The 27518-nt window shown below is 41.1% G+C and overlaps 1 protein-coding gene across 1 annotated transcript in view; it reads right to left on the reverse strand.

Moving 5' to 3' along the window:
* FAF2 (Fas associated factor family member 2) overlaps positions 1–27139 on the reverse strand; it is a 30873-nt gene extending 3734 nt beyond the window's left edge. The window contains exons 1-9 of the mRNA XM_060240207.1: positions 26971–27139; positions 14307–14375; positions 12866–13000; positions 11899–11975; positions 10117–10255; positions 8521–8606; positions 8338–8429; positions 7055–7232; positions 4587–4758 (exon numbers count right to left, since the gene is read on the reverse strand). Of these exons, the coding sequence (XP_060096190.1) occupies positions 4587–4758; positions 7055–7232; positions 8338–8429; positions 8521–8606; positions 10117–10255; positions 11899–11975; positions 12866–13000; positions 14307–14375; positions 26971–27033 (1011 nt within the window). The 5' untranslated portion in view covers positions 27034–27139. The remainder of the gene's footprint in view (positions 1–4586; positions 4759–7054; positions 7233–8337; positions 8430–8520; positions 8607–10116; positions 10256–11898; positions 11976–12865; positions 13001–14306; positions 14376–26970) is intronic.
* Positions 27140–27518: the final 379 nt, after the last annotated feature.

A 27518-nucleotide genomic window follows, 5' to 3' on the forward strand; every position in this document is an offset into this window, starting at 1 on the left:
ACCCTGTGGGCCAGCCTGACTTGGAGGGTGACCTCCTGGTTGCTTACAAAAATCTGTCTACTACTGAGCAACAACTAATTACAGCCAGGTTAGAAGAACTGAAATCCTGCTTATTGTCCTACCAAAATAAGAATGAGAAGTGTCTGACTCCTCCCCTCCTGCAAGATTCTACTACTATGCCTACATGTCCCATGTCTACCCAGGGCTCAGCCGGACCCCCTAAGCGCCTGATCGAGGTGGAAGCAGAGATTCACCCTCTCCTGGACTCTGAGATGGCCAGCCCCATGCAGCCCAGTGTGGCCAATCTTATGCACCCTCCTCCTGAAGCACCTCCTGGTTCCAGTTTCAACAATGGCTGTATCAACTTTGATTTGAATAACTCACTTGATCAGCTGATTGAAACTGACTGATGTCTAACAATACCCCAGCCCTCACCAGAGAAACTGTTATCCTGGAATATAGCTGGCGGGGGAAGCAAGAAATGGGACTCTGATTTTTGTTCCTACCTCAAACAATTTGAGATCATCTTTCTCCAGGAAACTTGGACAGACTCTTTGATTTGCCTCGAGGGTTTTCTAGCATACTCCTTTCCTGGGTTTAAAAGTAATTCACGTGGTCGTCTCCAAGCAGGCTTGTCTTTACTAGTTTCCCAGCAATCTAAATTTAAAGTGCTGGAACTACCTGCTTGCAACCCCTTTGCCCATGCTTTTCGTTTTAGCTGTCATAGCTTTGTGTTTATTGTTGTTAATGTCTACCTTCCTCCCTCTCCTGACAAAGCTTCGCTATGCTTCCTTTGGGATTGTATGACCACATATCTCGAACAACTTGAGCACCTCTTTCCTATGACGGATATTATTTTACTTGGAGATTTTAATGCTAGAATTGGTAAAGACGACCGGGACCTCTTGGCTCTCTTGAACTTAGACCCCAATGTTTCCCTCCCTTGTTTTTTTAGGTCAGGCAGGATTTCTAAAGAAGCCCGCATCAACCAGGCGGGCATTCTATTTGCTAAGTATTGCATCCAATTTGATAAACTAGTGTTAAATGGCTCCTCTGACAGGGATTTCCCGGGGGAAGTCACCTTTGCATCAATTAGAGGCTGCAGCGTCTTACATTATATTTTAATCCCTCCATCTTTTAAAGATTATTTAGTGCATTTTTATATTGACAATCGCTCTGAGAGTGACCATTTTCCCCTGGTTTTTATATTTGATAATCCATTACCTCCTGATGATAACCCAGCCTGTGTAAGGGCAGACACATCCGCTGGGTCCCTCCCCAGACTTACTTGGTCACGCAACCTTGCTGTGAGAACCCAGCTAATAATCAATGAGCAAGCACTTGAGAATTTACGCCTCTCCCTTATGTCTCCTATGAACCCCACGGAAGTTATCTCCTCCTATGACAACCTTGTCTCTAACGTTATTTCCCTGCTTAACCCCTCCTCTCCTGTGGTTTTTAAAGGCAAATTTAAATATAATCCCTGGCACAACAGAGAATGTCTTCGCTTGAAGTCCACACTTCGCTCTATCTATCATCACTATAGGAGCAAAAAAAAAGTCTGTTACCAAAAGATTACTTTATTGTTAAACACCAGCTGTCAGATATGGTCAAGGCCAAGAAGCTCCAGCTTGCAAGGGCCCAATGGGAGCGCCTGATCGAAGCTTCTAGGTCCAACGTTAGTGGGAAATTTTGGGCTTTAATCTCTGGGGACCTGCAGGGGAAACCTTACTCTACAATAACAATTTCTTCCCAAGCCTGGCACTCATACTTTTTAAATCTTTTTGGAAACAATGGGGCAAATTTCCCCATTTCCCTTGAAACTGGCATCAGTGAACATCCTGAGTGGCCACCTGTGTCCCCGGAGGACATCATTACCCTGATTTCGCAATTTAAGCCAAAAAAGGCCCCCGGCCCTGACGCAGTCATTCCAGAGCTATTGAAGTTCCACCCAGAATGGTGGGCTCCACCCCTGGCTGCCCTGTTTACTATGATAAATAGCACTGGAATAATGCCCAGGACATGGATCAATGCAATCATTGTCCCCATCCATAAAAAGGGCAATCCTTCATTACCTGAGAACTATCGGCCGATTAGTCTCCTATCAGTTGTCGGCAAGCTTTATGCCAAACACCTCCTAGTGAAACTAGAAAGCTGGCTGACAACAAACAACATACTAGGCCCAGAACAAATAGGGTTTCGCCATGGTAAATCCACCCTTGACCACTGTGTCATTTTATCACACCTAGTTTCTAAATACAGTGAGAAATCTGGCAACAAACTCTTCGCTGCCTTTTTAGACCTCAATGCGGCGTTTGACTCAGTTCCTAGAGAGTTGCTTTGGGTTAAACTGGCCAGGATGAACATGGATCCCAGATTGCTTACCTTGATTAAAAAACTGTATACACGTACCAGCTGTCAAGTTAAGTACAACCTCCAGGGAAATCTAACTTCAGAAATTCCAATTTGTAAGGGTGTGAAATAGGGCTGTATCCTTGCCCCAGCACTTTTTAATCTTTTTTTAAATGATCTAGCCCCTGTTTTATATGCAATCGATGGGCATGCCCCTAAAATTGCTCACCGTCACGTTCCCATCCTTTTATACATGGATGATGCCGTCTTACTGTCATGTTCCCAAATTGGATTGAGGCGTCTATTATACCAAGTTATGACCTATCTCAATAACGAGTTAACCCTGAATTATGGGAAAACAAAGATTTTAGTTTTCTCTAAATCTTGGAAGCAACTATTATGGTCAGTCCAGGGAAACCCTATTGAACAGGTCAAAACTACCAAATATCTGGGGATTAATTTTTCCTATAATGGGAGCTGGGCAACCCATCGCAAGTGCGCTCTAAGAGTGGCAAGAACTAGTGCCTTGGCTATTGCCCGTTTTTTTTATCTGAAAGGGAACCGATATGTCCCTATGGCCGTAAGAGCTTTCAATGCGAAATCTAGCCCCCAACTCTTATACGGTGCCCCTATATGGATCAGTGCCTTCGATTACACCACTGAAGGCCTACAATCCTTCTTTTTGAGGAAAATACTGGGATTACCCAATTGTGTTCCTTATGCTGCAATTTGCATGGAAACTGGACTGTTGCTGCTGGAAACTCGCGCCTGGCTTTTGACCTTTAAGTTTTGGCTGCACCTTTTATTTAACTCTGATCAGAATTCTTTCTCCTTTTTGATGCTGATGGACCATCATGCATCCAAATGGTTGACCCTGATCCAAAAGAAAATTGCATCCATAGGAATTTCCTTGGATGCATCTTATCTATCCTCTGCTTCTGCGGTATTTCAATCCATCAAATATAGACTACTAGATATCCAGTTGCAACGTCTGACTGAGGCAGCTCGGAAAACTTGCTCCCCAAGCTATCTGGGTTTATATCCCAGACTCCTGGGCTTTTAGCTCACCATTGCCTCTTTTTAACTGATCCTCACCAAAGAAGAGCACTCAGGCTGGCTAGATTTAATGCATTACCATCGGCCATCCTCTTCGGAAGATACCACAGAATTCCCCGCAATCTTAGACGATGCCCTTGTAGCCAAGGAGTCATCGAAACGGTTCCTCATGTTCTTCTGGACTGCCCTTTCTATAGCAGTCCACGAGCAAGATACCTAGATGCACTGCTCTGACCATCAAGGCCTTTCTGACAATGCCAAGGTTCGCTTTTTACTCCACGGGAAACACAACTTTGTCACTACTCACGTTGCTTGCTTTTTACAGGTTGCGATCCAAATCAGAGAGGCTTTTACTCATGCATAGCCCACAGCTATTTTATGTCATTTAACTTTTGCTGGTTTATTTATGGTTTTATTATATTCTATAGTGTTACTGTTGGTTTTAAAGTATACTGTATTCTTATATTAATGCCAATAAAGGTCTATGGATGGATGTGGCCACACTCCCTGATGCAAAGCCAGCCAGAACATTCCTGTATATTCCTGCTTTTTAAAAAAGCCCTACATGAATTGATAATTTACTGCTAAGAATCTGAGCTCTAAGAACTGGAAAAATGAACATAAAAACCTCCTTTCCCTTGAGATTTTAAAAGACAGTCTGAATGAGCTAGCTTGTCAGGCACCTTGGAGACTTTCAATAAATCTATTAACCTTTAAGGTGAAACAACTGCTACTCCAACTTGAACTATTTTCTTAAGTACTGGTGATGAACCAAGACATGTAACATAGAAGGAGCACTGATTCATATACAGTAATTCAAAACTCAAACATTAAATCAGGATAGCTCACTGTCATCTAAAATCACTGAAAGTACAATACTTCATGATTTTTTTTTTGCAGAGCACCTCATGTTATTGTGTTCACTCTGTATTTAGCCAATATCTAGGTTAAAGAACTAGGAATTATAGAAACTGAGACCAGATAACCACAACAGTAACTATTAACTATCTCTCTCATTCCTACTTACAAAATGCCTAGTTTCTCCTAAGCAGTGATGTCAATTTCCTAGAGGCAGCACGAACCACCTGCTTGCTGTCCTAGCTAAGTCACCTATTCTCATTTTGAAACCTGGAATCATGAACTGAGATTCACTGCTATTGATGCATTTGGTTTCTCACCCGTTTCCGCCTCTCTTCAGCCAGCTTCTGTTGCTGCACCTCTTCCTCCTTTCGTTTCTTCCTCTCCCGCTCTTCCTTTTTCTTGCGTTCTTTCTCCTGATCTGCCCGTAAGGAAGCCAGATAGGCCTCATCTTGCTGCTGTCTCAGGACCTGAGTTTGATTTCTCTCTTCTCTGTTAAAGGACAACATTAGAGCACATTAAATGTACTTGGAATAATGACTATGATCAAGAACAGAAATTTCAAACTTGCTTAATGTGTGTGGAAGGTTTCACAAACTGAAGATGTTGTTAGGGGCATGTCACAATTCTGGGCAATGGCTAGCCTCTAACAGGCATATGGCTGCAGTCCGAAGAACTGCACCATTTCTTGGTTGTCAACATGCCCTCTTCCTCCTCCACAAGGATCCTTACATACACCTGAGCCCTAGGAATCTGAAACCATGACAACAAATGTAAAGGGTTTGGGGGGTTTTTTAGGAGAAACATTATGGGGTTTTTTTGCCCATTACTGCCCAACTCCAACCTGTATTGCTTTGAAAAGTCCCTCTGCTTAGATAAATGGGCATACTGAAGGGCTAGTACCTGGGTTTCTAACTTTCAGAATTTGATGGGGATGGGCAAAGAGTGCACTCCTGAGATCCAGGTGCTTCTGACTCTCCTGAAGGTACTTGTCATCCCCAAGAATCCCACTTCACAATGTGAGAGCACATTATGGATATACATTCTAACATTAAAAACCAACTTTGGCTGTAAATGGGTACAGCACAGGAAGTAAAATCCTGACTTCATATGAAAACCAAGTCTTTGTACATAAGCAAGTCCATGAATACAGAACCACCTTACTCTTGAAAAGGTCAGTATATTTTAACTCCTGACTTCTATTAGGTCCTATAGTTATGGATATATTTTATCCATACTGTCTTCAGATTGCTGTGGGCCCACAAGTAGACCTACTGTTGGGTCAGAGGACAGTTAGCTGAACAACAGCTGGTGCTCCTTCTCACAGCCATTGTCAGCCAAACATCTCACATTTCTGGAAAACACAGACAAGCAACAAAGGAGGAAAAACTTCAGGAAAAGGGACCTTTTTAGTGGCGGACCATCTACTAGGGTGTGAGACCAGCATCTGATTAACAGTCTTGGTCTCTGATACTAGCCTTTTGTTTTGTGGTGCTGGATGAACTAAAAATCTTTAAAAACCAAGGCTAGTATTTTTAGGAGAATATCTTGAGACTGCTCACTTGCACCAGTAGTTATTTTTTTCTTAGCCATAAGACAGAAATTCAATAGCAAAGTCAGCTAGAATAAGTGAACTTGTGGCACTCTTCCACTACAATACTAGTCCATTCCTGTTCAATGCACATCTCTTTCAATTCCTTACATCTTATGCAATCAAATTCTGCCGCAGAAACAACTTGCCACTAGCATACAAGAGGATCAGGTCATATTAATAGAGCAGTACATTGAAGATAACAGTTCCTTTTCTGATTCTGGGATCTGTTATGCTATATGCCCAAATACTCAAATAAGGTTGGGCACCACAGTGGCCAGTCTTCGAACACAAGTGTTTGCAGCCATAGCCATAGACTTCAAACAAACATGGGAACTGGGGCAGGCAGCCTGAGTGCCAAATAAGATCAGCAACTGCATGTGAAGATGTTGGTGTGGCTGGAAATGGGTGCATGTGTGTGGGGGGGGGGGGGTGAAGCAAGTGATAAGCACTGTGTTAAGCACAGAGACAGCTCCACCTGGAGGCAGCAGCAACAATGGCAGCCCAACATATACAGCTGGAAGTCTTCTGTGCCTGCCTCAAGAATCAGTGCACTGAGTGGCAACACTGCATGCCGGAACAGTATAGCATCATACTGCTGGAAGTAGAGCTACCATATGTACTAGAGCAAAACCTGAAGAAGCTGCAGTTCATGATATCACTGCTCTAGGTCTGAAAAGAAGAGGACGACGACCATAGATTTATACCCCACCCTTCTCTGAATCAGTCTCAGAGTGGCTTACAATCTCCTTTATCTTCTTCCCCCACAACAGACACCCTGTGAGGTGGGTGGGGCTGAGAGAGCTCTTACAGCAGCTGCCTTTCAAGGACAACTCTTGCAAGAGCTATGGCTGACCCAAGGCCATTCCAGCAGCTGCAAGTGGAGGAGTGGGGAATCAAACCTGGTCCTCCCAGGTAAGAGTCTGCACACTTCACCACTTCACCAAACTGGCTCACCAAACTGAGACAGCAGCAAGAGTCAGAAAAGGGTCTTGGAGCTTGGTGCTGAGGTACTCTGGCTTGACTATGCCCCAATTCTGGGATGGAGCAAGGGAACTGGCTTGCTGAACAAAATGGTCCCATTCAGCGCAAGTGCTGTAGTTGCCTATTCCTGGTGTGGATTATATTTGTTCACTTTGAACTCAAAGCACAATTAGTTGGGGAGGGAGACAAAGCTGGGTTTTGTTACCAACTTACCTTTCAAGGCGCTCAGACATCAGGTATGTCTGGTTGGCATCCATGATGAATGTCAGTTGATTAATGAGGTCATCAGGTTGGATGAGTCCTTCTAACCTTCCCACTACAGTCATTCTGCGATCTTTCAACATGATCATTGCCAGGAAGGGGTAGGTATTCTCACGCAGAGCCTGAGAAACTAGATAAAAACAAACTGTAATCACTACTGGCAATCTTAGGACACAAAGACACTTATGAAGACGCACATCTCCTTTAAACCCTTTGTTGTTCAATGTCTCAAAGGGGTCATTTCCTGTTCTGCTATCTGGGATTCTTGTAACTAGCTAAGCCTGCGATCTTCTGCATAAAAATCATGCACTACAATCCCTTCCCAACAAACTGTAGAGACTACTCTTCTTCAACTCTCAGCTTTTATAGCCAACACTTAAGATGAAGAGGAATTTGTCCTGTATGAGTTCCATTCCAGTGGTAAGTTTGCATTAAAGATCCAGTATTAAAGATTTCTTCAGTGTTAACAGCATAAAAAGCACCCTTCCCCAGGAAACTGGTATATTTTAGGATCAGCCATATTAGACAAGAGAGAAGCAAAGTTCCAAACTTAAGGAGAAGACACCAGAGAAATCATGAGAGGAAGAAAGATGCCTATCATTCAGCTCAGCCTTTAGAAGAATTTTTTAAGATAATTCCCTTAACAGTTTTCAGAATCATAGGAAGATTTCTCACACTGACAAGTGTTTGTGAGCTCTGTAGAAGCTAAGGGTTAAAACAATTCAACTACGGGCAGGTAATTGGAATTCAGCCAACTTCCACCCAGACCCAGCAGGTTCCTGATTCAGCCAAACACATCAACACATCAGGAGATGGATCTCCTAATGGCAACTGGGTTTTGGCGACCATATGACAGAGTGTTGGGACTGGCTGGACCACCTGCCTGATCTAACATGGCTTTCCTCAAATTCTTATCAACATAGTCCTTGAGAGAGCAGCAAGAATAAGACTTTTAGCAAGGCAAAAGGATCTAGGGCTAACTTTTAGGTGCTTATTTGGGCACTTGAAATATTATTTAAGATTTATAGACTGCCCCAGCACTGTTTACTCGTCTAATAAAAAGAGATAGAAGAAAAACATGAAAAACAGCTGCCAGAAGAGGGTATTCTGGCAACCTGATTCTAAACATTCCTTTTGAACATGCCCCATTACAGTAAAATCCCTGCGACTAACCCAGTGAGCAGGTTAAAATACAAGTTACATCAGCAAGGCAGAATTTGGTAAGATGATATTACCTCTGTATCCTTCAGGCTTATTTGTGGAACAAGCCCAGAAAAGCATCCTGGAATTTATGAGAGAGATCACTTCAGGTGCACAGAGAGTGTTGCTGTAAGAAGTGAGTAAGAGACAAACACTTGAAGCCACATCTAGAACCCACATATATCTTAAATTATTAAGAAAATTCTCAACTAACCTACCGACAGAATTCATCAGTATCTTGATGGTCATCTCCATGAAGGTAAACCAGCAGGAAGCGCAGCTCCCTCTTTGCATCATTCAGTGCCTTGAGAGAAAGTAGGAATAAATTTAGAGGTAGTTTGGCAATGTGCTGAATGGATAACTATCAATCACCAAGATATTATTTTGCTTCTGTCAAACAGTCCACGACATAGAGCATGCAAAGAAACTGTATTGTTCTAAAGAACTTTGGTTCTTTGCAGAACTCTGGTCAAGGGCAGCCTATGTAAAAAACCCTGACTATGCCTCTTGGCTGTGAAAATACTTTTCACAGAGATAGTTGGTGAGTGACTTTCAAGCAAACTGTCTGCACCTGGGTGAAGGAAGTGCCATCCTTAACAGGGCTTCTTAAATGGCAAATTCTTTACAGCTGAAGAAACAACCTTGGACCTTGGGAAGCAAGACCACTAGTCTACAGCATGGTGGTTATGTGCCCCAGTAATGAGGAAAAGAGATTACATCACCTATTGGATTGTGATTGGCTCTAGGGCCCAGAGTCCATCAGAATCCTTTTCTATTAAGTTAGCCAGTCTTTTGCCTACATGCTAGCTGTGTAATCACTTGGCAAGCCGATATGTCAGTGGCTGCCCAAGCTCAGTTGCTGTTCCTGTGGGCTAAAGTCCTACCTTGTCTCTGAGAAGCAGAGTTGGATGTTGAATCTAACACCTGCTTGGAATCTTGTGGGAGCTATTGCTCTTTAGGTTTAGTTATGCTGGAAAAGCCTAGTTTATTATTTCTCTCCTTCACATGTCATGTCTTTTAGAACATTTTTTGCATGTTTAATTAAACAAATTTTATTTTTAACCTGGTGTGGATCTCTGTCTCCTACAGCCTCAAAAGCTAAATCCAGAAGCCTGGGACTGCTCATCCACGGTTAATGTTTTAGTTTGAAAACTCGGAACTGCCAGCCAACCTTGCAGGGCTGACTTTCTGGAATAATTCCTGGAAAGGCTCAGAGGTTTGCCCCTTAACTCTGTAGCTATTGAGTTAGTCAAAAAGGGACTGGTGGCAGCTACTGTTTTAGCCTAAAGAGAGGACTTAAACTCTCTCTGGGACTTTTGTAACTTGTTTTGTCTTGCCTTTGAAATAGGGCTTCTGCTCTGCCAGAGCTTGGGGGAGCAACAACCCATGATAGTCCTGAGTTTCTTCACATCCCCATGCATGGTTGATTTTCTTATTTATAAAAGATCTAAGACTGTACCTCTTTCCAATTTCCCTGGTACAAGTGTTGCAAGTATAAAACAATACAATGTTCTACTTGCACATGATCTCCAAACAGATGCCTCATAATAAGCCATGTCCAGTTACCCAAAGCACAGACCTTTGAAGGTGAAGCTATTAGCTAAGCCCTCTGTTTCATTACCCAGTCATTGTTTAGTGGCAGAATTTTCCATTTTTTTAAAAAAAGTAGGTCTCCATGCTTACTTCTGCACTGGAGAAATATTATTTTACCTGAAGGGAAATTTAAAGTCTGCTTTTGTAAGAGCTGCCTTCTCCCACTCCCCCAATGATTCCAATATACTTCCCATATCACAGAGTCAATAATTTATACCAACCTGGCTGTATGTTCCCTGGTAGAAGACAGGATGTATCCTTCCATATTTTTCTTCAAACATATGAATAAATGAAACAATGTCACCCACAGGGTCAGTGACCCGACTACGAGGATCAGGGCGTATGAAACGCAAAGCAAACCTAGGAAAAGAAGAAGAGATTGAATTTATACCCCACCCTTCACTTGGACTCTCAGAGCAGCTTACAATCTCCTTTCCCTTCCCATCCCCACAACAGACACCCTGTAAGGTAGGTGGGGCTGAGAGAGCTCTCTGAGAACTGCTCTTGAGAGAAACAGCTCTGAGAAAGCTATAACTGACCCAAGATCATACCAGTAGGTACATGTGAAGGAGTGCGGAATCAAACCCAGTTCCACCAGATTTGAGTCCACATGCTTAATAACTACACCAAAATGTAAAGAAGTTGAAGCATCAGCTTTCTGGGTATCCAGAAGTTCAAGAACAGTGGTAAGCTGACTACGGCTGATGTTTTTCTCTTCAGAAGCAGAACCTCATTGTCTATTAAAATGGTTTAAACTTATGAAGCAAGTGTAATAATCACTTAAAAATGAATTTATGTTAGGCAGCCCTGAGCATACATGCATGCTTAAGAACATTAAGAGTGTCTTTCCAGATTAGAACTGAAGTGCCCTTATAACAGCATTCAAGAGTTTCAGCAACTAGGAAGAAAAGGCAGTCTGTCCAAAAGTGGCCATTTGTCTACCAATGAACCAGTACCTGCCTTATCTAGCCAATGCTGATGAAGTTCAGAATAGGAATGGGCATGAACCGAACCACGAACCATGATTTATGCACAAATCAGGCTGGTTCATGGACTGGTTTGGAACCATACTTCCAACAAACCGTCCCTGAACCTCCATGGGAGGTTCCTAAGGTTCAGGGACAGTTCCCACCCATTTGACATTCCCCAGGCACCAAGTGGCTGTGGGGTAACTGAGGAAGGCCCAGTTGAAGTCACAGGGAGAGGTCTCACAGAATCAGCTGCTTTGCCAGCTCTGCTGCACTGCCCACAGGATCAGCTCTTTTGTGGGCTCTGCTGGGGTGCCTGGTTTCAATCACACACCACAGCAGAGCTGGAAGAACAGCTGATCCTGCAGGGAGAGGTCCCCCCAGTTTCAACTGGACACCACAGCAAAACCTAAATAACAGCTGTTCTTTAGGCTCTGCAGAGGTGCCTGGTTGAACCTAGGTACCCTAGCAGAACCAGCAAAGCAGCTGATCGTGCGGGGGACCTCTCCCCATAGGATCAGCTGCTTTGCCAACTCTGCTGTGCTGCCCGGTTTCAAGCAGAGCCCAAGCCGAGGAGAGATCTCTCCATTGTATCCTATGAGCCCATAGAATACAATGGAGAGTTTGGGCTGTGGCTGCGGCACAATGCTAGACAAGAGATTTGAACTTTAAACGCTTTCTCTAGCAGCACGATGCAGCCACATCCTGAGTTCTCCCTTGTATCCTAAATCCCTTCTCTAGCATTGGGCTGCAGCCCAATCTCTATATTGTATTGTATTGGCTTGCAGGATATAGTGGAGAGCTCTTGGTCTGGAGAAGTGAGGGGGTGGCATTTAAATGCCTCTCTCTCTTTCTCCCCCAGCCATAATGAACCATGAATTGTTCGGGGATTCGTGGTTTCTGTTGGTTCGTTTTGTTTGGTTCATGACATCAAATGAATCATGAAATGAAACAAACCACCCTTTTCCCTAGTTCGTGCCCATCCCTAGTCCAGAATAAAGAAGTAACTCTAGCACATACATATAATGGACTTACCTAAATATATCAAGTAATGTGTAATACGTAAATCGGAATGGAAGCATTATCAAGTAGTAACCCCATCCCAACAAGCCCTGAAACAAAGAGAGAGTTAGATGTTTATCAATGTGATCCTTTTAAATACAACTTTAACTGTCCTATCTCTTAGCATGCGTGTAGTGGGAGGAGATCACTGCACAAGTTTGGAAGCCACCAACTTGTGGTTTCGCCTCAGACAAGACATTCAGGAGAAGCATATGTGGTGGTTCTTCCCTCCCTTATTTTATCCCAACAATTCTTTGAGACACAAACGTGTGTGAGTGGCCAAGGTCATCAAGTAAGCTTCAAGGCTGAGCAAGGATTTAATCCCAGGTCTCCCCCATTCTAGTCTAACACATGAACCACTACAAAATACTGATTCTCTGAGAAGAATATATTTTAAAAATGCTTTTCTTTACTATTAAAGTCATTTGGAGAATATTAAAAACAATTAACCAAAATCTGACTTAAGTATTGTCTACGTCTATATTCTTCAAATGGGAAATACCAACACCACACGCTTGTGAAGTGCTAACTAAGGGCTACTTCACACAGGACTTCTACAAATGGATAAGTGTTTATTTTGCTGTAAATACACAGTTTGGGGCAACTATTTTTAGTAGCATTTTTAGCAGTCCGCTTTATAATATTTTAATTTTGACTGTTGCTAGTGGATTTCAGAATACAGAATATTAATATTTTAAATAAAAACAAAAATGAAACACACCAGTTGGGGAAGGAATAAGGAAAGTTTAAATAAGAATAATCGTCAATAGAAAAAAGGAACAAAAAAAATCAAGTTGAACCAAGGTGACAAACCCAGATGTTCCAAGATCCAGGCATCATTTGCAAAAAAATATTTCCCTTTCCTGTAGTTGTGTTATTTCATAGTTCTGTCAAAAAGAACATCCCTAATTAAGAGAAACGAGGTGATGAAATAACTTGCCCTTGGTTGAGGTCTTGAAACAACATAGCTATAAATCCTGTGGTCGGCAGTGTTGACTTGCAGTGGTCGGGAAGGTGGTGGATTGAAGACACTTGGGACACCCTCTTGTTCATTCAATCTGTCCTGAACAGCTGCCTATAAAGGGAGGTTCACAAAAGGATTACTAAAAGTATTGTGTTATTAAAGAAACATAAGTACTATCTTGGAAGATCTAAGAGACATATGATGCAATTCAATCCAGAATATCACCAACACACCTCCTCTGATGAAACTTTCCTACCTTTGAACATGCAAGCACTGGACAAATTCAGTTTAATTGAAAGGGTTCATTTGTTTTGTCACTTGTTTCCTTTTCTGGAAGATTTGCCATTGTCTTAACACAACCACTAAGGGGGGAAATATAATGTCAGGACAGGCTGTTATGATTCTAATAAGTTACAGGGCCACTAGAGGCTACATAAGAATGCCAAGGGAGAACCCACATGCTGTACATTACATGCCGTTAACAGGCAGACTTGTCTTAAAGAGAAATTATGTCATATGGACTCTCAATAGACAATTGCATTTAAGTTGTTCCCTTTTTATATGTTAAAAGTCTTGGATGTTCTCTGGTAAAGCTAATTTTGAAAATTATAAAAGGGGAACAACTTAAACTACGTATATACAGCAATTCTGCAAAAGTACACAAATGTTTCAGAATATGGTGGTCCTGAGAAACTGCTTCATTTAAAAACAAAGCATATCTATAGTCCCTATATAAAACACTGGCACTGGGGTACCGGTGCAAGGCTGGTGCCCCAGGCAAGGCACCACTGCCACCCACATCATCCCTCCCCGACAAGGCTCCTGTGCCTGAGCCTGTGCGTCAACACTCCGCCTGCCAGCTTCTAGAAGCTGGGAGATGGAGTAATGGCAGCTAGGCGATGGCGGCCAGCGCACTCTGAGGCACAGGAGCTGCACCACCAGGGTTGACTATTTCCTTCATCGCGGAGGTGAAAGTGGGGGGCGGGGGCCACCCAATGCCCTCCTCCCCAGGCCATGCTCCAGGCAGCCACCTAAGGCTGCCTAATGGATGTGCCGGCCCTGCTTATATAGTTGGGGGGGGGGGGGGAAATCTAAGAAATAAAAGGGGTGGACAAACTAAGAATGCCTCTGTTGAGAAATCAATGCTCTGCAACTGAGTTGCACAGCACCTTGCATCTCTCCATGATCTGAACCACAGTAAAGTTTGTAAAATGGAAAAATTGCGTAATTATGCAAAATGAGATCAATCTGCATATACAGCTCACTAATTCAGCTTTGCTTACTATAGCATTTAGATTACCTTTGGACAGAGCTTGAGAAGTGGTTTATGGTATCTTCCAAAGGACAACATCTGTCTTATGAAGGTGCGCAAATTAACTATTTATACAATAGAATGAGAAAACAAGTGCCATAGTACCTCAATATTCCAGTTGTGTTGTTCCAGTGTATGACGACATTGGTCCATGGACTCTATGCCAGTCAAGTCCTAGGAAAAAAGAGAATGTGGGAACCTGTCACAAAAATAAGGCCTTAACTGCATCAATATTTTTATTTAAACAATTCCTCACCACAGATCAGACTTTTATACACCACCACACAATCGGAATTAATACAGTTAATACAACTGGAAATCAATCATATCAAACAAATTAATGAGACTGTATTTGATACTATTGTTTTTTTAGAATGAGCCCAGCTATTAAAATAATAGTGGTGGGTGCTTTAGGTTATTTTTTCCTTTACCACTGTGAGTCCTCTCCTTTCCATATGGAGGTATACCAGAACAAGGAATTCCTATCATTAATTTCTGAAGGAGCCAAAGGCCTGAGAGAGACCAGCTGATGTACTCCCCACCCCCACCCCCCTTCCACAACTTCCCTGGAGTGACATCAAGACTCCTGTGCCTTGAGGTCAGATCACCAGCTTGTAAGACAGCAATCAATTTCTACTGCTTCCCCATTAGTACCACCAAAGGAAAGACAAAATATATGACTTCTTCACTGCTAACTACTTTTGCAAAGCAATACAAAGTGACTTTTGAACATCAATGTAAGACATATTGCTTTTCTGCAGCTTTCTAGACTTGAATTTACTAAATCAAGACTTGTATTTACTAAGTCAATGTCTTCCATCTTTCCTTTTACTTCACTATAAAAGTATCTATCAAACCTATTCTTCCCAAACATGCTATTTTCTCCATTTTTCATTACCTGTACATTGCACAGCAGTAACTGAATGTGCATGCTTACAGTTCAAACAAAGCACATACCATCAGACAGAATAGTATTTATAATCCACTGAGACTCAAAGCAGATTACACAGTGTAAGACAACAGCAGTCCACATAAAAGGCATCTAATAAGCACTGTGTAGCTCCATGCAATCAATATGAAAAAAGATCTAAAGAGCAATGTACTAGGAGTAGGATTACTGAAATCTAAATGAGCACAGCATATTAGTCATGACACTATCACCCAAAGCATAAAGACCCTCCCTCCTGTATCACAAAATATAAGAACTTTTTTCTAAGTTTGATTTGCATGATACTGGCAGCACATTTGATTCTTCTAATCACCCCCCTGTGGAACAATGAGGTTCTGCTTTGCATGTCAGAAACAAAGCTTCTCATAAAATGGCCACACACAACCTACTCATGTTCAGATCCTCTGTTCCCATTTTATAAATCAACGGCTTTTTCACAATTTAAAACTTGTTACTACCAGCTACTGTAATTTTTTTTTTAAATGTGTTCATAATATACTGGTTTTAGTGTTATTACTGGGGTGTACACTCAGTACATACTGAACCAAATAAATACCCCAAAAATACCATATCAGCATCTTAGATTCATACTCAGCTACCAAAATAGCCATGCTGAATATAAGCCAGTATTATGTGGCTTTTATTTGGTGTGGTTAAATGCACTCAGTTCACTGGCTGAGTCACGCTGCCACTGTGGCATGACTTGGCCAGCAAACTATAGGCATTTCAACTTTAAATATGTTCAGTTCACTGGCTAAGTTGTGCCGCCACCGCAGCACAACTCAGTGGGCAAACTGAAAGCAGCTAAAGATTAAATGCCTTCATTTTGCTTGCTGAGTCAGGCTGCCTAACTTGGCCTGTGACCTGAAGTTTTCTTATCAAGTGGCATCGCTGTGGCTGTATGACTTGATGAGTGAACTTCTCCATTCTACCCTATGGGACGGTTCCCATGGGGTAGATATGAAGCTGAATAAATTCGAGTTTTTGAATATTTACCTGAATACCAGTACAACACCAATACCGGTATTCAGGAAAATTCAGGACTACCAATATTTTCCAGGTCCAATAGACCCAAACTGGTTTTAAAAAGTGGGCGGGGGACGCTTGTGCAACCCTCTACTACCACACTGAGCTCCAGTCTTTTGAGAGAAAGTTGGTTTTATACATGTTTTAAATAAACTTCTTCAGATAGCCACAGGTTTGCATCTCGGAGATCCATCTGAAATAGAAGACTGTGCAGTAGTGTGAGCAAAAATACTCTGAAGAACATCACTGCCCCAAATCACAAGTACTTTCTTCAGTGTATGGTAGATGTTTCTTGGTTTTGCTGCATGAATAGATCAATCTCTTTTTAAAAAACCTATCCTTCCTCCAGACAGCTCAGTGCAACATTCATGATTTTCCCCTCTGCCTAAGAACCCTGTGAAGTACATTAGATGAGAGGAAATTACTGGATCAAGATCACCCCAGTGAGTTTCGAGACAGGGTGAGGATCTGAACTCCAGTTACTACAGTTGGAGACACTCCAACTACACACGAATCCTTCATAATGAACCAGACAACTGTCCTATCAAGGTGATTCAATCATTAGAAATACATAAAGTGGAATCTGTGACAGGTGTTTTGACTGCATGGTGACCTGCCTACCTGGTGCAAAGATTGTGAACGTTATCTGCTGTCTAGATAGGTTGATAGATGCTGCTAGGGAGAAGTCAGCAGTCATGGTGCATGTAGTCCTGGACTAGGCAGAAAGTTTAAGACCAGGACCTCAAAGGTTGCATTCTCAGAAGTGCTGCCAGATCCATGTGCAGGACCAGTTAGATAGGCACGGATCAGGGTTCTCAATGCGTGGATGAAAAAGTGGTGCCAGAAAGAAGGGTTTAGATTTGTTAGGAACTGGGGAATTTTCTGGGACAAGCCAAACCTGTAAAAAGAGATAAGAGATTCACTTGAACCAAGATGGAGCCAGGCTGTAGGCGATCAATATCAAAAAGGTAGCAGAGCAGCTTTTAAACTTAATACCGAGAGGAAAGCCAACAGGAGCTTGAGGAACCTCTAATTTGGGACCAGTCAGTCCAAAGTGATGAATACGTTAACAAGGTAATAATGACAGGAATGTAACAGAACTTATAAGTGACTGAGGGCACAATGGCCATATGTAGCAACTAAAAGGCTGAGGGTTACCAAAGAGGGAAACATGTTATAGATGCCTATATGTAGAGATGTGAAGGCCCGGAAAAAAACCAGAAAAATTCGGAAAAGATCTTGGTTTTTTTGTTTTTTTCCTGAAGCCTTTTTTCCCCTGAAAAATTGAAAAAAAAGAAAAGAAAATGATTATGGAACGTTTTATTTTAACATGATGAATAAAATCTTTTAAGACAAGGTGTTCAAATATTTTCCAAATCATTTTTTAAAAATATGTATGGTATCAGATTATTCTAATTTCTGTGCACTGAGGACAAGCAAGTCTTAGGTCATGCCCATTCATTGAAACTTAGTCCTACACTCCTTTCTATATACGTCCCCCCTCTTCAATTCTTTTTATGAGAATGAGTTTTTTATTTTTATTTAATACTGTGGAGAGGAAATATGACTAATTGTTACTTCTGAATTTTTAAAAATTGTTTTGTGGAGGTTTTTTGTCTGTTCCACATAACAGACAAAAAGCAAGCAAGAAGTTCAGAAGATTGTTGCTCCATTTGTTAAAATTGCAAATAAATATTATTTTAAAAGGAAATTCTGTTTGTAATAATTGTTTAGCTACACTATATTTTTAATATGCTAGTTGCGATAATTTCATGCCAAGTAAAATTGTCCATAGTCATATTTTATGTTCCTAAAGTAACAGAATGACTTTCAATCTGGAAAAGGAAAAAAAAAGTGCTAATGTAGCATTTTTTTTCAATTTTTCTGAAAATTTCCGGAAAAAAACGGGTAGGGGGGGTTGAGAGCTTCAAAATTTCTGGAAATTTTACATCTCTACCTATATGCCAATTCTAGAAGTGTCTGAAGTAAGATGGGGGTGGGAGGCTGGAGTGCTTGGTGCTCAGTGACATTTTAGATATTGTATATATAGCAGAAACATAGTGGAATGGGGAAAATGTATGGGATACAATTCTGAATATAAGCTGTACAGGTAAGACTGGGAGGAGCAGGGTGGTAGTGTTGCATTCTTTTGTACAGCATCTTTTTATACAGGTTTGGCTTGTCCCAGAAAGTTCCCCAGATATAATTGTTAGGCATGCAGAGGGACAAAGCCTACTGAGAGAAAAGTCTCTCAGCGTGGCTTCTGCAAAGGGAAGTCTTGCCTCACCAACGTTTTTGAGTTCTTTGTGAAAGTGAACAAGCATATAGAAAATAGTGTCCAAGTAGACACTATATACCTGGACTTTTGAAAATTTTTGACAAGTTACCTTACCAAAGACTCCTAAGTAAATGTAGAAGTCATGGGATGAGTTCTCTTACGGATTCAAAACTGGTTAAATGACACGAAGCAAAAAGTAGGAATCAGTTAACAGTTCTCACAATGGATGGAAGGAAGTAAGCAGTGTGATCCCACAAGGATTGTTATTAGACTTTTCAATTTAGAAAAGAGATGACTAAGGGGGGACATAATAGAAATTTATGAAATTATGCATGGGGTGGAAAGAGTTGACAAAGAGAACTTTTTCTCCGTCTCCCCAAATACTAGAAGTAGAGGGAATCCAATCAAGCTGATGGGCAGGGCAGTAGGTTCAGAATGGACAAAAGAAAATATTACTTTACACAGAGAGTGATTAAAATGTGGGATTTGCTGCCAGAGGATGTAGTGATGACCACAGGAATAAACAGCTTTAAAAGGGGGTTAGGCAGATTCATGGAGGATAAGTCTATCAATGGTGACTGAGAGGTACCTGCACATTCAGAGGTACTAAGCCCTCTGAATCCCAGAGCCAGGAGGCAACATCAGGGGAAGGTTTCAGCCTTTGTGCCCTGTTGTTGGCCATCCAAAGGAACTGGATGTGTGCGACAGGATACTAGCCAATTAGACTATTAGTCTGACCCAGCAGAGCTCTTCTTATGTCAGTACTGTCTACTCTGACTAACAGCTGCTCTCCAGGATATCAGGCAATGGTCTTTTACATCACATACTATAATCTTTTTAAATTGGAGATACTGGGAACTGAACCAGGAACATTCTGCATGAAAAGCTAATGCTCTAACACAGACCCACAACCCTTCCCCAGTACAGCACGCTGGCTGGAACAGCTGATAGCAGGGTTGCCAGATCTTTTGAGTATGCCAGCAGGGGAGGGACATTCTGGAAGTGGAGCACCATGATGTGCTAATGTCAAGTGGAAGTGATGTCATCAGGTCATTGACATCAAGTGGTGATGCTCTGCTTTTGAGGAAAAACTCTACAGAAGGGGTGTCAAACATGTGGCCCAGAGGCTGAATCAGACCCCCGAGCAACTGGCTGTCATCTGCTTCCTTCTCCCTATCTCTTGCTTCCTTCTGCATAACAGCTCACTTTGCAAGGCTTGCTCAATTGCACTGGAGCTACAGAGCAAAACCTCTATTTTCTCCATTGGCTGAGGCTCCTCCCTTGGGAAGGGGGGGAAGGCAGAGGTTTTTCCAGGCTCCCTCAATCGCACAACAGAGCTACTGAGCAAGACCTTCCCCCTCCTGGTCCCCTGGGGAAAGAAGGAAGGAGCCAGACCTTTTTTCCCAGTTCCCTGGATCCCATGGGAGAGATACAAAGAAAGCACGTTTAAGAACAACATGTGCTGACAATTTAAGCATGTTTATGGGGGTTTTTTAAAAAGAAAAAAATATTTAATTGTGTTTGTCTGTGTCCTTTATAAAGTTTATATCTCTGCTACCTAATCTTAAATAGGTATACACATGGCCCAGCCTGACATGGCCCCATTTATATAAGATCCGGCCCTTATAACAAATGAGTTCGACACTCCTGCTCTATGGTATAATTGCACTCAAACCATAGTTCTCCCCAATCCCCTCCCCTCGAGGACTGCCATGTAATGCAGCCGACATGAAGACATCACTTCCATGTGACATCAGTCTGTTGTGGAGGGGGGGGGAGCAGTTCCCCTGCTGGGAAATGGCATCACCTGCTGGTACATGTATCAGACTCTGGAATGCAAAATGGATGAATCCACAAACGAGCTGCTATTTCAAAAACAATATCCAACACTATTGAACTACATGGAAAGATTTAATATGTATAACATAGATCAAAAGACAACTAAACTCTTTTGGTGGCTCTACTGCTATCACATACAATAGTTATCCCCAAACAATAAAATGCACTCATTACTTCTCATGTGTAAACAGTATGCATGTGCTACTCTGAATTCCAAAGACAATATATACACATGCATACCAATTTTAAAAAAAAATTACTTCAAAGGAAATATGTCCAAAGGCCCTGAGATTACCCAACATTTCCATCCCACTGCTATGGTCAGAGGTAACATTAGGCCAAGTCATGACCTTTCCCCCCATAATCAAATTCTTTAGATTCTTCTTCACCTAAGAGTTTATAAATAAAACAGCAAGAGCCCTGCTTGAATTACAACACTAGGACTAAGATGGTTTTTACTGCTTTTCATTACCACTTCTTCAATTTGATTTTCAGCTTTCCAGGATTCTCTGCCCAAATTGTGATTCATCTTCAGTCTGTTCTTTGTAGACATGAGTTCACATTTTTTACCACCAGATATTGTTATTAAGACAAGATATTCTTTCTCCACAGACATATTACTACTATCTGTAAATGCCCCGCACAATGCATTGACAGGAAACACAAAGCATAAAGAAATCCATCAAGAGCAGGCCTCAGGCTGTAGAATTCCACTCAGCCAGTTAAACTAGTGTTTCTGATCTTTCCTTAGCCTTCAATTATACAGGATGTGTCAGGCAACATGTTTTGCTCTGAAAACCAAAGTAAAACTGGCTGATAGAATTTTCTCTATTAAAATTTGTGTAAGAGACTGAAGCAGCTTTATTTGAGAGCAAACAACATCACATGGCAATGTTGTATAATGCTGTTACAGCTTAAACAACTGCCAGCACTCATTCAGATCACACAAGTTAAAAGAAATGGGTGCTTTGTGATGAGTGCTCATCAGAGTATTACAATGCAGGGGTCTATAATATTTCTTGGCTCAAGAATTATCCATAGAACTGATGAAGAGTCAGCTACAGGCAGCCCCATGGATTCCCTACAGCAGCCATTATAACACCATTGAAAATGTCAATCAATAGTTGACACATTAATTTTATAGATACATTAATTTTATAGATATAAATGCATCACAGGCTAGCTACAGTGAATTATACAATTATATTATCTATTTGTATCCCTCTACTTGTAAAGAAGATATTCTGCATCCTGACATGCCACATGACATAATGGAGGTGGAATTTTCTTAAATTATTGTGGGAGACAATGCCTCTCCAAAACTTGAGTGGTGGTGTTTATGGACTGCATGTGCGCACTGCCCACATGATGCTAGTGAATGCTGGCAGCAGGGTAACTGCATACTAGCAACAGACCACAATTTAATGTTGGTAAGACAGTAACAGGTTGCCTTGCTTTTATTTAGATTTCACCACAGCTGAATGTTTTTTGGTCAATTCTGGTCAATATGTTAATTTTATCCAATTTTCCTGGGAAAAATAAGAAGCTACCACACAATCAGATTAGATAGAAACAGGTGAAAAAAGTGTGCTGGGAATCACAAAGCTCAACTCCCCCACCAAATTTCAAAAACAAACCCCACAATTTCACATGGTTATAAATTTAATATGTGATCACAAAAACACCCCAATGTTTAGCTTTCAAACCACAAGGCAGCATTGTGAAACAGACTTTAAAAGAACGCACCTCAAAATGTAGTTAATGATCTACAGGAGGTACAAAACTACATGCTATGTTTTGACTATTAATTTAAAGGAATAACTGCAGAGATTTTAACATCAGGCTTTTAAAACCCCAATTCCAAGGACAGAAGTTGATGAATCTTTCATAACACATTTCCATACAGCCTGTGACTACCCCTGCTGTTAATTCCCAAACCACGGCCAAATTCCACAGAATTATGTTTCCAGGGTGAAGAGCACCTGACTTCTAACAGAACAAGAACTTTAGCAAAGTTTTAGAGAATTTCTTTTCACTCAAATGTAAATATCAGTAGCCATAAAACCACAACAACTGCAAGACAAAATCTGGGAAAGTTGTTCACAGAATCTGCCATCTTACAACAGAAGTTGTCTTTACACAGTATTTCAATAACTGGAACCAGAATATTCATCTTCACACTGTTTTGGCCCTTAATAGACTGGAAAAATGGCTACTCTGATTTGCTGAGCAAACTTGGAGTGTTGTTGTTTCTTTATTGGTATGCTGATGCAATGCTAAAGTAACTTAGATAGACCATAACTATGCATGCTACAGAAGAAATTATTTTTCTTCAGGTGTAGAAAATACCAATGGGACTGCAATACATTCCTCAGTATGCAAAGAAGAATGCTGGGCAACTGGAGCAATGCAGCAAGAGGTGGAGCATAAGGGAGGGAAGGAGTGAATGAGGGCCACTCTATGCTCCCTGCAATTTAAGGACATAATCTAGCTAAATTTATCTTTACATGTCTCACTTGTTTAAACTTAAAAACAAGCTCAACTTTTCCACTGAAATAATGGGAATTAATAGTTTGATAGATTGTATCTCAAGTTGTTCCTTACAATGACTGCAGTGCTTTTTGCCAACCATGAGTAACAAAATGATTTTCAATTAAGAAATGTATCTTTGTCCCCTAAAATGCCAACCAAACTTACTCTGACATACAGCCAGCCTCTAGCATACCCAGGGTATGGACAAAAGGACGTCCACCTACATAGTACAATTTTTGTGTGGCACCCCTCCTGCAGCACCTTTAAAAGCCCCACCTCCTTTTTCTGGGGGACCTCCAGAAACATAGTTTCAGGAGACATTTTGAGGGGGGGGGGGGAGAATCTTGTTCAGCAACCACAAGTCCTTGCACCAGCAGAACATTAGCTTGGATCAACCCTATTTATAATCAGCCAAAAACATCTATGTTGTTGAAGTGTCTTCATTTCTTCTCTTGAACTTATTGATAGCTGTTCTCTTGCAACATGCCTTAAGGACATGCCTGACCAAACCCAAGTCAGATGCATGTTTTGCTAACCCTGAAGTACAGGAATAGCATGAAAATGCACTTTTTTCTGCACTTTCTCTCCTTAGTTCATTCAGCTGTAACACACAGCACTCTTAGATACTCTTTATTCCATTAGCTTTCGTCTCAATACTCTCATCTCCGTGCCTTACAAAAAATGATAATGGCAAAGTTCCTTGAACAGTTATGTAGGCTTTCAGACACTACCTATCTTTTTCAGCTCTGGAAAAATGCCTTTCTCTGCTTATCAATCTACCACATGCCCATAGTCATTACTCCCAAGTTTAATTTAAACTTGTGCTTTTTAAGTGCACTGCAACCCTGCAGCACTAAATAAATTACTTACTATGCTTTTACATTGTTTGAGCACAGTACAACAGCTATAGCTGTATGCTCTTAGTTTAACTTGCTTTTGAAAACATCTGCTAATGTAAAAGCGTGAACAGGACAAACTTGTTTAAGAAACTTAAATAGCACCCTTCTATTCAATATCCCCATAAAAGCTTACAAAGCAAGCTACAATAACTAGCAAAACAATTAAACCAGGCTAAAAACACAGCATTAAACAATTATAATAATATACAGCACAGTCAGAACAAAGCAACACAACTTAAATAAATCCATAATTGGATTTCACTAAAAGACTGAGAAAATAAAACAACCTTCATCTGTTGCCAGAAGTTATTCATGCATGCAGATATATCAGTGAAGGGTGTTTCACAGTAAAATCCTTGCTGCTGTAGCCACATACCTACCAAAGGCATGGAGCATACAGAACAGAGCCTCAGTTAATGAGCTTATGGGCAGGTTCATACCAGGGAAGACATTCATATAAACATCATGGTCCCAACCCAGCTGTGTTTTACAGATCAATACCAGCATTTTAAATTAGAATGTGGAAGCTAATTATGATCTTTCAGCACAGGTGAAATATATTCAGCACAAGTCCTTGATAATAACCTAACCAGGGTGCTTTGCAGCATTCTAAATAACTTTCATAGTCAGCCCCAAGTATACAGTAATCTAACCTGCACATTACCAAAGCATGCATAACTGTAGCATGGTAATGTTTGTGTTTTTATAAAGGGTATTCAGATTTAGGTTCAGAGGAAAAGAAAACCTTTTCTGAACATGACTAGATCACAAATGTTGTAAGCCACCCTGAGTCCGCTTGCGGAGAGGGCGGGATATAAACTGAAAGTAATAAATAAATAAATGATGGCTAATTTTTAAAAAATCATGTTAAATATCAATAAAATTAAGACACCTTCTATCCCCAGTTACCAAAAGGAAGGGGAGTACTACTAAACTTTATTTGGCAATAAATCCTTTAAATCAATGTATAAGAAATTTAATAGATTTCAACTTGCTCTTCAGTAGCAAAAAAAAATAATCTTAGCATTCTTCTTAGATTTCTAAACAAAATGCCTTTAACCAAGCATTTGATCCAGATTTTCAAAAGCATCAGCTGGAACTTGTTAGGTGTAGTGTTGTGCAGTAAAATATATGAAGATCTGGCCATCCAAGCATACAGAAAAACTGTGAAACAGTTATGCACTTGAAAGCCTGTGGCTAGAATGTGTACATGTAAAACTGTACACACCAACATTATTTGAACAGATGTATACTCAGTCATTCACATATCACTTCTGCTCAGCAATAAATAAATCAAATTATACTACTGTAACAAAATATACTGAAAAAGGATACAAAACAGATGCTTATGTTCAAAATCTAATATTTAAATTCTAAACAGATTCACTCCATACCAGTCCATCAACGTTTACTCTTAGAGTAGATGTACAGCAAACGGCACCTGCTTGCCTGCAAACAATCAACTATCATAATGTTGTGATAACTTTTCTAGGCTGTGAAGAAAAGGGAAAACTATAGCAAATATGTTCTTAGTTCTCAGTATCCTCTGCCCTTTAATTATTTGAAACCACAAAACAGAGTGAACCACAAGTCCCATCAAAGCACCATCTGTTCTGCTGTACTGTTTCTGAAAAGAATAAAGCGTTATGTAAGTTTTGTGCCATCAACTTCCATCTAACATCAATGTACACAAACATGTAATGCAGACTTTCTCTACTGACTGCATCTTTAAACTATTCAGATCCTGCACCTTCAGCTTATTTTCAAAAGCTTAGATCAAATATGTTACTTGACAGCACTGTCTGCCAAATATCTAAATATTTTAAAACTATTTTTAAATAGTTCAAAATAAGGCAAATGAAGAAGATAGCTGGAATTCAGAATCCAAGCTCACTGAAAAATATTTCTGACAGTGACACAAGCACCTTAACTTATTGCATGTTAATGTAAGAATCTGTAAATATTAAACTAATTCTTAGCTTCTGAATGCAATACTATTTATCAAGGAGTGTTTTATTAATGATGTGATGAAGACTCTTATCTTCTTAAAAGTGAATGTTCATAAAATACTCAACTGCTAACCAATTCCTATTACAGCTTAAGCACTATTCTGTAACAGCAATCAGCAAGCAACTATTAATGCTGTAGTTGTGCTAAAAATGAAGTAACACAAGAATTATACTGGTGTTTATCATTACAGCCATGATTACAAGTTCATCATAAAATAAAGAGCAAAAAACCCCCTGAAGGATATTAGGCTTACTGCTAACACTTATGGAAAGTTAACCACTCATATTAGAATATGATTAAGTAATGCTATAAAGGGAGTCACACAAAATCACTAGATTTCTCCACTTTAGGAAGGTCAAAGGGCCAGATATAAGTCACAAATAAAATGGCCCAACACTGAGATGGCTACTGTCACTCCTCCCTCAATAACTCCATAAGAACTCTTAAGTGGATTACAATTTCATGAATGCTGGCTAAAGGTTGCTTATAGTCTTAAGCGGAAATGTATTTACTTTAGATCTATAACTTTGATAGAATTGGCATAAACTGCTCAATGCACTAAAGATGACAGAAAAAATGCAGAAGAGCAATAATGTAAGGTCTAGTGGGTAATGTATCCACTGAACTCAGTAGAAATTCACTCCTAGTAAATAGGCATAAAATTGGATCACACACAACTGGAAGCTTTTAAAGTCGTATACATCCCACAGTATAGATAAGCCACATATTATTAACCAAGGTGGAATGGACTGGGATGTTCTTCCTACATACAGATATACTGACTCACTTCCGGAGGTCTTTAATCACAAGATACAACTGCTGCTGTTGTTAACGAATTTCGAAGCCACGGTTCAACAGAATTATTCCACTACGTTTTACCAACCCGCAGGTCGATTTAACAGATTATCAACTTTTCTAACTTTCCCGTTGAAACGAATCAAAACCAGCGGTTCCCCATCATGAAAAGGGGAATGGGATAAACATCAACGCAGGCGACAGCAAGTGCACTCAAGGCTTGGGCGTAGCCATTATATCCTGAACACTTCTACAAGGGAGATGGTCCTCCACGGCCACATGGCCCCGCCGCCATCCCATGTCCGCGCCGGCCCCCGGCAAACACCTGCGGCCAATCTTCCCCCGCTCCCCATGGCGGTACTGGAGAGGCCAAGAGAGCAGAGAGACTAGGCCGGTTCCACCCGCCGAGAGCAGCCCGTTTCCCCTCCCCGCGCCCGGCACCTGAAACTGAAGCAGTTTCTCAGTTTGCTCCGCCGACAACTCCCGCTCCTCTGGAGCCGCCATTTTGCTACCGCCTCTGACCCGCAGCAGCGTCACTCCGGGGAAGTGACGCAACAATTCGAAACTTCCGTATACATTCCCCGCGCGCCATAGGACAAGGGAAAAAAAACAAACTAGCCTCGCCCCTTAACTTCCGGTGGGGAAAGCTTTTATTTCCAGTGTTCTGTAATGAAAAGCGCGGGTTGTGTACGCGCGCGTAAAGGACGCGTAATGTGCGTGGTTTTTGTTGTTGCAAGAATAGGTCCCGTGATGCGAACAACTTTTTTGACTTGCTTCTAGATTATATTTTTGTTGTGGGTGGTAAACCTGAATCATTGGTTACGAGACCGGTATCTGAGGTAGTGTGCGTGTGGAGGAGAGCTTTGTTGGTCGTAAAGGTGCCACTAGACTCAAACTGTGCTCTGCTACAAGACAGGAGGTTCGAGATGCGAATTCAACCAACTTCCGTGTAAAAGGAAGCCTTTGGGATAGTCTTGGATGTAGCGAAT

This window comes from Heteronotia binoei, chromosome 5, assembly GCF_032191835.1.
Source record: "Heteronotia binoei isolate CCM8104 ecotype False Entrance Well chromosome 5, APGP_CSIRO_Hbin_v1, whole genome shotgun sequence".
In the NCBI taxonomy this organism is placed as follows: Eukaryota; Metazoa; Chordata; class Lepidosauria; order Squamata; family Gekkonidae; genus Heteronotia; species Heteronotia binoei.